This window comes from Mixophyes fleayi, chromosome 3 (genome assembly GCF_038048845.1).
Source record: "Mixophyes fleayi isolate aMixFle1 chromosome 3, aMixFle1.hap1, whole genome shotgun sequence".
Lineage (NCBI taxonomy): Eukaryota > Metazoa > Chordata > Amphibia > Anura > Limnodynastidae > Mixophyes > Mixophyes fleayi.
Genome location: NC_134404.1, coordinates 2118551 through 2129419, shown reverse-complemented (window position 1 = coordinate 2129419; position 10869 = coordinate 2118551). Strand labels below are relative to the sequence as shown.

The following is a 10869-nucleotide window of genomic DNA, read 5'->3' as shown; positions in this document are numbered from 1 at the left end:
GGTGGAGAGAAGGGGAGAGGAGTCCCGGCAGCCGTCCCTGGAAGGCCAGAAGAGGACGTACGCAGAGGTAGCCAGAAGTATCCCTGGAACAGGTAAGTACCCTGGGGCACCACCTCTCCTGAGCCCGTGCCCACACTCTAGACCCTCTGTAAACTGCTATCTTTTCCCGGGCACAAGGCCCGAGCCGCATACCAGGCATTAGGCCTGAGCCGCAGTTAGCGGTGGCCACTGTAGGCTATTATTCTGCTTTAGGCCCACTGGATAGGTAAGGGGCTCAGCCCCACCGTAGGGCACAAGGCCCTTAGTCAGTCAAGGTGTTAGGCCTAGAGCTAGGTAGGGGGCACAAGGCCCTTAGTTAGATTGGGGCATTAGGCCACCACCAGGTATGGGGTTTGACCCCACAGGCAGGGCACAAGGCACTCAGCCAGGTAGGCCCCTAGGTAGGGCAGGCCACTAAGCCCATCTTTGGTCAGGGTACGCAGCAGGCTCCATGCAGAGTAGGAAGGTATAGTGTGCATTGGTTCTGTATTGTTGTGCGCATTGTGTACTGTATTGTTGTGGGCATTGTGTACTGCATTGGTGTGTGCTTACGCAGGTTGGGGGTTTGGGCTGTGTTTTCTCTCCAGGATCAGGACGTCAGTGTCCCGTTGGAGAGAGGCTCTGGTGTTTGGTTCTCTGGCCGCACGCTAGGCCTGGAAGGTGCAAGGAGAACGGGCAAAGCACCACGCCAGAGGAAGAAGCCACACAGTAGTCCTCCCGCCCGGTAAGTCCCCTTCATACCCATAGGTGCCAGCGATAATGGTTGGGGTTCCTCGCTGGCATTGCAACACAGCCCTTGTGAGTTCCGGGGGAGTACCCAGCAGTTCCATTTTGGTGCCTGTTCTTAGTTCCGGCAGGTTAGCCTAACAGGTCCAGGGCAATCCGTGTCTCATGGGGAAGGGAGTGGTTCACCTGAGTTCCGGCAGTGCACTGACAGGTTGGAACCGTCAGACCCGGCGGTGCTTTTCTGGCAAGTGTAGCCCTGCCATTCCAACCGCTGGGTGGGGGTCTCACAGGGGGGGCCTCACGGGGGACAGGAGGCCCCCTTAGCCCAGGGGCCTCCATTCCCTTAATCTGGCCCTGATCGGGGGTACATCTCTCTCTTTTGACTTGTCTACAGGAGGAGGGAAGCGAACGCCACGAAGGATGGGGATGGAACCATTTCAGCCGGAGAGAGTACCACCTTCCATAGCAGTCCCTCGGGATCAGGTGAGTACCTTCAGTGGGTAAGAGGGGAGCCGCCCTGGTTGATAACCGGGGTAGTGACCCCCACAGAGGTACCAGTCCTTGTGAGAATCCCTTGACCAAATGAACATCACTGTTTTAAGACCCTGCATTGATGCCTACTTACCTGCTGTACTTCCTGTGACCACAGATTAGAGCAAACTAATCCGTTATCTGGCGGTTCTGAGGTTTGGAATCCTGTCTCATGTATATACAGTATATAGTATATCTATGATTTATAATAATGTTATGGGCATAGAGACAGATAGCGTCCTTGCAGCTCTGTTCTTATGGTTCAAGTAGTATGATATAGTTATATTTATATATAATCAGCAATACATCACTTTAAGTGAAATCTGAAGGTTTTGTACATTAATTTTTTACATAATCCATGTGTTTTTTCATAGTCTGTTCTGCTTATACTCACACCATCCTTTGTCTTCTCATATAACTACTTCCCATCCCTATATGCACCTAATACCCGACTACACGTTATTACTGTTTCTGTTTAGGAAGGTCTCAGACTCCCTTCATCAGGGTACACAGGGCTGCAAACCTACCCCTGTCCCCATTACCCAAATTAGGAACACTGTTTCCCTAATAAACCTGCATTATACTTCTGCTCTGAGCACTTGGGCTCCAGTTCCTGAATCGAGAGCCCAGATTGAGCTACACAATGGAGGGTTATAGACCTGGTTGATGCCATCGGAGGTGTTGTGTGATGTTGGAGATCAGCGATTTAATAATGGTTGAAGTAATATCATTAATTTATAATTTGCCGTGTGATTTATGAATTATAGTGTCAGATAATTTATGGCAGAAAATGCTGCAAACTTAACAGCCTGATTTGCTGTTTTCTTTGCAAATTCTCAGTGTTGTACAGAATCATAACTAAACTTCTAACACCCTTCCTCTCCAGTAATGTATATATGGGGACAGACAGACCTATAGATCTCCTACTTTGCTGCAGTGTCTGTTGTCCTGTGGGGGAGGAGATGTTTTTCAGGATATATTTCTGCACAGACAGAGGCAGAGAACACTTGAAGTTTAACCAGAAAGTTTAATCATTACAACATTGATCTGATAACAATGAGAACACAACAGTTTGTAGAGTTGAAAACGAACTGAAACGTTGTAGAGAGACGATTGGGATTTCATGTGACTATTTTTGTGATTAGAGTGCTGGGATCTGGCTCTGAGACATTGGAGAGAGACGATTATTAGGTGACTATTTCTGTGAGTATAAAGCTTGGACACTGGACTGAGACACAAGGGAGAGATATTTAGTGACTATTTCTGAGTGTAGAGAGCTGAAATACTGCACTGAGACAGTCAGCGCTCTTGATGTAATGTGACTGTTTATAGGAGTAGGGAGATAGGATACAGGACTGAGACAACTGAGAGACATGGTTAGAATATCATGTGACTGTTCTGGGAATAGAGCGCTGGGATACGGCACTGAGACATTGGAGGGAGACGGTAAGAACTAAGGATGTAAAGTGACTGTTTATGGGAGTAGGGAGATGGGATACAGAACCAAGACACCTGAGAGACAGACAGGGCTGATGATGTAAAGTGACTGTTTATGGGAGTAGGGAGATGGGATAGGAATGAGACAACTGAGAGATGTGGTCATGACTGTAACTAACTACTTCTGGGAGTAGAGGGCTGGACAACTGAGAGACGATCAGGATGTTATGTGACCATATCTGGGGTAGAGAGCAAGGACACTGCACTGAGACAATAGAGAGGGATAAGATTTATGCTGTTTGATAAATAAGTGGGATGGTTTAGAAATAAGTTGAGGACTAGTGGGCATGTTTTGTGGCAGAAGATACATGTTGTACATTTTAGTAATACTTTGTGATATATGATAAATAGCGAGAGAGATGATGTGAAGCAGAGAACATGTATAGATAATGTGAGGACGGACATGAAGATTCTCTAGAACAAGTCTCAATAGTAGTCTCTGATGGCTGCATATAGACCATGTTTATTGGAATGCTCCATTGTAATTATAAATGGTTTAAATACGTTATCTAGTCTGAGCCAACAGCCCTTGATAGTAGGTAATCCATGTGAGATGGAGACCACCAGCCATAGACATCTCTACCCCTTCTGAGAACACAAGGAGCAGCAGTCAGCACTGAAGGGCTACAGAGGTCCATGACGTTCCCTGTGGTTTGAAACTGATCGGGTAACCTCAACTCTGCTCCTTTGAGGTGTCCCATTAACTTTTAATCTTCTGTTGTAGCTTAATACAATATCATACCCCATACAAATCTTCTTATCAGAAACATAACGTCTTTAACTGCTTTTGGACAGCAGGGTCCCAACCACAAGAGGAGCAGAGCCGTAACGACGGCGGTGCAGGCGGTGCGACCGCCCCGGGCGCAAGCCCAAGGAGGCGCAGCCGCCCGATACGTGCCTTCATGCCCAGAGGAATCGCCGCTCTAATTCAGCTTTCCTACAAGCATCAATCCATTCCCGGCAATGCAGTGGAACGCATGTGAAAGCAGGAAGTTCGGCATTTGGAACGCATTTGCGTTCCAAATGCCGAACTTCCTGTTGTTGGAACGCACATGCGTTCCACTGCATTGCCGGGAATGGATTGTTGCTTGTAGGAAAGCTGAATTAGAGCGGCGATTCCTCTGGGCATGAAGGCACGTATCGGGCGGCTGCGCCTCCTTGGGCTAATCCTTGAAGTGAGATAGTGTCCCCCTCTAGCCCTACAGGGCTGAAAACAAGAGTTAGGTTTATTACATTTTAGTGTACATTTTGCTTTGTTAAGTATGTAGTATTTGGAGGGACCCTGGTCATAGTGTTTGTCCTGTGTAGTTACAATCTATAAAAATTACCTATTTCACCCTGAACATAAAGATCTGTCCCCTTCTTCCTACTCACTTTCTAATTGCAGAATACTGTAATCAGGACATAAGTTTTAAACATGTAAGAGAACCCTGGTGTGACTGATAATTGGGACATTATGGAAGATATAATATAGAGCAGACTCCAGACAAACAGCCAGAGGCAAACACATGTCAATACCGTCAGAGATATTAGTCAATTGGTCTAATACAAGCGCTATGCCCCCTTGGGCTAATCCTTGAAGTGAGATAGTGTCCCCCTCTAGCCCTACAGGGCTGTTACTGGCTGTCCCCAGGTGTTGCTGAGCTGTCACAGGAGCTGGCTGGCCGGTATGAGAAGAATCCTAGCTGCCCCTCACAGCTGTCCAGAGTTATTGTATGAGGGGGTCTCATAGCTGCACCCCCAACCCCCGTCCCATTACAAGAGCCAGTGACAGACAGCTCCCAATGGCAGCCACCTGGCCTCCATCACCCCCGCCCAGTTGGAAAGTGGGACTCTAGTAAACCACGTTATTTATAGAAAAACATCTACCAATTATTACCATATATATATATATATATATATATATATATATATATATATATTATAATATACAAATTCTTTCAGTAAAGTGCTAGCCACACCCACATTAGGTTGGCCACACCCACTTGTCAAATGCCACTCCCACTTAGATGGGGGGCGCCGATGCCCAGTCTCGCCCAGGGCACCAAAATGTCTAGTTACGGCACTGAAGAGGAGCCTTAACAAATGGCTGAATAGTGACGGCAACTACTGAATAGTGGGTTTGTCCAAAAGTTTCTAACCCCAATAACTGACTCTCAGCTTCTACAACTAAACCAGAGGACGGAGAGAGTTGGCTGAGAGCACATCTAGCACCTGAGACAGGGACACATATAAGATATATGAGGAAAGAGATGATTGATATGTTACAAGATTGTAGTGGGCTGAGGCTGATGCTAGAGGAGGGAAGTCACAAAATATCATATTTATTATTATAATATAATATTAATTATTAATATCCAGGTACAAAGCACCAACCATGAGAGGAAACCGCAAATACAGACATGTTATTGAAACTCCAGACCCTGGAAAGTGGGAGGTAAATATAAATTCTCATTTATAAATAGCATTCATTAGATGGCATTATAACTGAAATAACAGCAACTTATAGTATCATCATCATCATCATTTATAACTCATTCACATCAGTCCCTGCCCCATTGGAGCTTACAGTCTAAATTCCCTAATATATACACTCACACACAGACAGACAGAAAGGGAGAGACAAGAGTCAATTTTAAAAGCAGCCAATTACCCTACCAGTATGTTTTTGGAGTGTGGGAGGAAACCAGAGCACCCGAAGGAAACCCACCAAACATGGGGAGAACATACAAACTTCTCACAGATAAGGCCATGGTCGGGAATTGAACTCATGACCCCAGTGCTGTGAGGCAGAAGTGCTAACCACTAGGCCACTGTGCTGCTCCACAGTGGACTAGTGGCGGAAATCCCCACTCCAGTCTGCACACACAAATAGATAAAGAGACTACAGGGATTGTGCCTCAAAGACCTCATGCCTCATGTACCTCTTTGTGTCCAGCTGGCCGGTTATGAGGAATCTCTACCAATCAGTGAGAAGTCCAATCCCATCACCAGGGAACTAGATAAGGCTGACCCCAACCAGCTGGTCCAGCTTCTACGGGACTGCGACGCCGAGATATTTCAGGAGGAAGATGAGACGATTATCAATTATCAGGTGAGAGTTGGTGAGGGAAGGACAGTTCCATAGGACCAATTTAATGTAGAAAATATTTAATATTAGAAATATTAATATACTAACAAAACAATACCAGACATATTTGAATACAGGAACAATGAGTATTTTTATTAAATAAAAAGTAGAATAGATATATCTCGACTTTTACACCAACATTAACCCTATCTCCCACAGAGACTGTACAGTGAGTCCATCTTGAAGACGGTAGAGGACATCGCTAAGAGGGTGCAGGATATAATAGAGGTAAACTCTGTGCAGTGTGGACATCACATTTACTAAGGGAGAAAGAGAAATAGAATAAAGATAAATATACAATGATAAGATACTGAACAATGCCCCATGTTGTACGTCCTCCAGAGCCCGGACCATGGTCTGATTGTGCTGAGCGGATGCGGCACATCTGGACGACTGGCCCTACTCCTCGCGGTAAGTCCTTCTACCACAGATTCAATGAAAACACTCACATACAAGGCCCTCGCCAACTCCACTGCGCCCTACATCTCCACCCTCCTCTCTATTCACACTCCATCCCGCCCTCTCCGTTCTGACTCTGACCGTCGCCTCTCTTCCCCCCTGATCACCTCCTCCCATGCGCGTATCCAAGACTTCGCCCGCGCTGCCCCCCTCCACTGGAACAAGCTCCCTCCCTCCATCAGAACTTCCCCTAATCTGTCCAGTTTTAAACGGGCTTTAAAAACCCACCTTTTTCTTAAAGCCTTTCAGTCTCCCACTTAACTCCCTACCATTTCTGCTGCCTCTCCTCCTTCTTTCCCCTTCCCCGCCCCTGTCCCCCTATTCTCCCTCTCTCCCCTGCGTCTCTCTGTCTGTCCACCCCTTCCCTTAGATTGTACGCTCCTCTGAGCAGGGCCATCTGTCCTCCTGTTTCCACCACTTCTAACTCTGCTCTCCGGCTACTTTGCCCTCCTCCTCGACGACCCTCCTCCCCCCGTCCCCTCTGGGGGTCTCCCTGTCTTCCGCACCCTCCTTCTTGGGCTCCGTTGTTTGCCGATCCTCCCTCCCCCTTTCCCCACCCTCTCTAGCTGTGCATTGAGCTTACTGAGTTACTGTGCTTACTGTTTACTGTACTGTGCTGTCTCCCATTGTATTGTAATTCGTTTTGTCCCTGTACGGCGCCACGGACACCTTGTGGCGCCCTATAAATAAAAATTAATAATAATAATAATAAAAACAGCTTGAGAAGCCAGCGGTCTCCTCACATCCAAGTCAGTCGAAACATTGACAGTTTTAGCCCCTTGTTAGTTGCTGATCTCATCATCTGCATTTTAAAAAGATTTTCAATGTCAAATAACCCCTGTGTCAAACCCCCTAATTATAATATTTGGTGGAGTCCCAACCTGGGAACCCCACAAGTCACTCAACTTAGGATGGTCCGAGTACTCACATTTAGCCAGGACCTCTGACCTCTGTAGGATCCCCTCCTTCCAGCGGCTCTAGTAATTATATGTGATGTTCACACCCAGGAGTCTGCAAAATGCATTAAAATGTCATAAAACATATGTGCATTTTTGATGTGTTATATCTGCCTTTTTCTTATAATTTAAGAAATGGAATAATGTGTGCTAACATGCGCTATCCCATCCATAATGGGACATGCTACATTGTGAAATCTTCAACACAGCATTAACCAGTGTGAACTGAGCTATCCGCAGAAATGTGTTCTATTTTTATATGCATGAAATAGCCCATGAGAAATGCTCTGAAAGTTCTTAGATGAACAAAAGCTGCTGTGTCTTGTATCTCCATCGTAAACTCCTGAGCAATGCCCAAGGTGATCTGAAGAATTTGTGGCTATATATGAATGCTGGAACCTGCTAAATAGAGCTATCTATTCCTCCTTATAAGTGTCCAAAAACCACATTCCCACCACTGTCCGGACTTTCCACCACTTTTCCATCTTATTTTCCATCCTTTTCCCAGCACTGTCAAAACTGAGTCCCCATGACTTTCTCATATCATGTCCCACAAATTTTCTATTTCAGTAACCATCACTATTCCGAGCACTGCCTACCTCAGCTATCATCATTATCCGGAACTGTCCACCTCAATTCTCCTTTCACCTCTCCCACTTTTCCATCTCAGTTCCCATCCATATCCCAACACTATCTCAACTAAGTAACCAGCACGTAATCCAGCACTGTCAAAACGCAGCTCCCAGCACTTTCCCACCTATTTTCTATTTCAGTTTTCACTTCTTTTCAAAACAAACTATCTCATTTCTAATCACTTTTCCCATCTCAGTGCTCACCACTTTTCACAGCACTGTCCCATCACCATTTAATGATCATCAACATTTATTTATATAGCGCCAGTAAATTCCGTAATGCTTTACAATTTTGGACAAACACAGTAATAAAACAATACTGGGTAATACAGACAAAGAGGTAAGAGGGCCCTCTAATTCCTCACCACTATCCCAGCACCATCCCATCTAATGCACCACCACTATCCCAGCACCATCCCATCTGATTCACCACCACTACCCCAGCACCATCCCATCTAATTCACCACCACTATCCCAGCACCATCCCATCTGATTCACCACCACTACCCCAGCACCATCCCATCTAATTCACCACCACTACCCCAGCACCATCCCATCTAATTCACCACCACTATCCCAGCACCATCCCATCTGATTCACCACCACTACCCCAGCACCATCCCATCTAATTCACCACCACTATCCCAGCACCATCCCATCTAATGCACCACCACTACCCCAGCACCATCCCATCTGATTCACCACCACTACCCCAGCACCATCCCATCTAATGCACCACCACTATCCCAGCACCATCTCATCTGATTCACCACCACTATTCCAGCACCATCCCATCTAATTCACCACCACTATCCCAGCACCATCCCATCTAATGCACCACCACTATCCCAGCACCATCTCATCTGATTCACCACCACTATTCCAGCACCATCCCATCTAATGCACCACCACTATCCCAGCACCATCCCATCTAATGCACCACCACTATCCCAGCACCATCCCATCTGATTCACCACCACTATCCCAGCACCATCCCATCTGATTCACCACCACTATCCCAGCACCATCCCATCTAATTCACCACCACTATCCCAGCACCATCCCATCTGATTCACCACCACTACCCCAGCACCATCCCATCTAATGCACCACCACTATCCCAGCACCATCTCATCTGATTCACCACCACTATTCCAGCACCATCCCATCTAATTCACCACCACTATCCCAGCACCATCCCATCTAATGCACCACCACTATCCCAGCACCATCCCATCTGCTTCACCACCACTACCCCAGCACCATCCCATCTGATTCACCACCACTACCCCAGCACCATCCCATCTGATTCACCACCACTATCCCAGCTCCACCCCATCTAATGCACCACCACTATCCCAGCACCATCCCGTCTATACACCACCACTATCCCAGCACCATCCCGTCTAATTCACCACCACTACCCCAGCACCATCCCATCTAATTCACCACCACTATCCCAGCACCATCCCGTCTAATGCACCACCACTATCCCAGCACCATCCCATCTAATTCACCACCACTATCCCAGCACCATCCCATCTGATGCACCACCACTATCCCAGCACCATCCCATCTAATTCACCACCACTATCCCAGCACCATCTCATCTAATTCACCACCACTATCCCAGCACCATCCCATCTAATGCACCACCACTATCCCAGCACCATCCCATCTGATGCACCACCACTATCCCAGCACCTTCCCATCTAATGCACCACCACTATCCCAGCACCATCCCATCTAATTCACCACCACTACCCCAGCACCATCCCATCTGATTCACCACCACTATCCCAGCACCATCCCATCTAATGCACCACCACTATCCCAGCACCATCCCGTCTATACACCACCACTATCCCAGCACCATCCCGTCTAATTCACCACCACTACCCCAGCACCATCCCATCTAATTCACCACCACTATCCCAGCACCATCCCGTCTAATGCACCACCACTATCCCAGCACCATCCCATCTGATTCACCACCACTACCCCAGCACCATCCCATCTAATGCACCACCACTATCCCAGCACCATCCCATCTAATTCACCACCACTATCCCAGCACCATCCCATCTGATGCACCACCACTATCCCAGCACCATCCCATCTAATTCACCACCACTATCCCAGCACCATCTTATCTGATTCACCACCACTATCCCAGCACCATCCCATCTGATGCACCACCACTATCCCAGCACCATCCCATCTAATTCACCACCACTATCCCAGCACCATCCCATCTAATGCACCACCACTATCCCAGCACCATCCCGTCTAATGCACCACCACTATCCCAGCACCATCCCATCTGATGCACCACCACTATCCCAGCACCATCCCATCTAATTCACCACCACTATCCCAGCACCATCCCATCTAATATATTATTATTATTATTATTATTATTATTATTATTATTATTTATTTATTTATAAGGTGCCACAGATTCTGTAGCGCCAGATACATACACAGGTCACAATGAGATGGGGTAATACATGTCATTAGCACAGGTGAGAGGGAGTAATGCTTTGGGGACTCACAGATTGCAGAAAAAGACATGACAGTATATACGAGCAGGGCCTGATTAAGGGTTCTGGCCGCCCTAGGCTAATACGGCCGCAGCGCCCCCCCCCCGGCGAATATATAGGTGTATAGGAACACTCCTGAATATGAATGTTCAGGTGTATTCTCCAGCATTCAAATTTAGACAGATTGTGCCATTGTCTCTTACCTGTTCTTGCTCTTCTCTCTTGCAACTTTGTTATCCTCTCGCTGGCTTCTGGAAAGTTGGCGTCCTGTTTTGAAAATGCAAAAATGTATTATAATGCAAACCCTGAATGATTAGGCCCTTTAGTTAAAACAAAACACTCCATTATGGCCAGCT

At 46.9% G+C, this 10869-nt stretch overlaps 1 protein-coding gene across 3 annotated transcripts in view; it reads left to right on the top strand.

Moving 5' to 3' along the window:
• Positions 1-2322: 2322 nt before the first annotated feature.
• Positions 2323-10869, top strand: part of GCKR (glucokinase regulator) — a 56071-nt gene continuing 47524 nt past the window's right edge. The window contains exons 1-5 of one of the 3 annotated variants that reach the window (XM_075201022.1): positions 2323-2487; positions 5155-5230; positions 5732-5887; positions 6083-6151; positions 6266-6334. In XM_075201022.1, coding sequence (XP_075057123.1) covers positions 5171-5230; positions 5732-5887; positions 6083-6151; positions 6266-6334 — 354 coding nt within the window. In that variant the 5' untranslated portion in view covers positions 2323-2487; positions 5155-5170. Of the gene's footprint in view, positions 2500-2564; positions 2743-5154; positions 5231-5731; positions 5888-6082; positions 6152-6265; positions 6335-10869 lie in introns of those variants that run through there. The other 2 variants (XM_075201021.1, XM_075201023.1) reach the window with 2 other exon arrangements.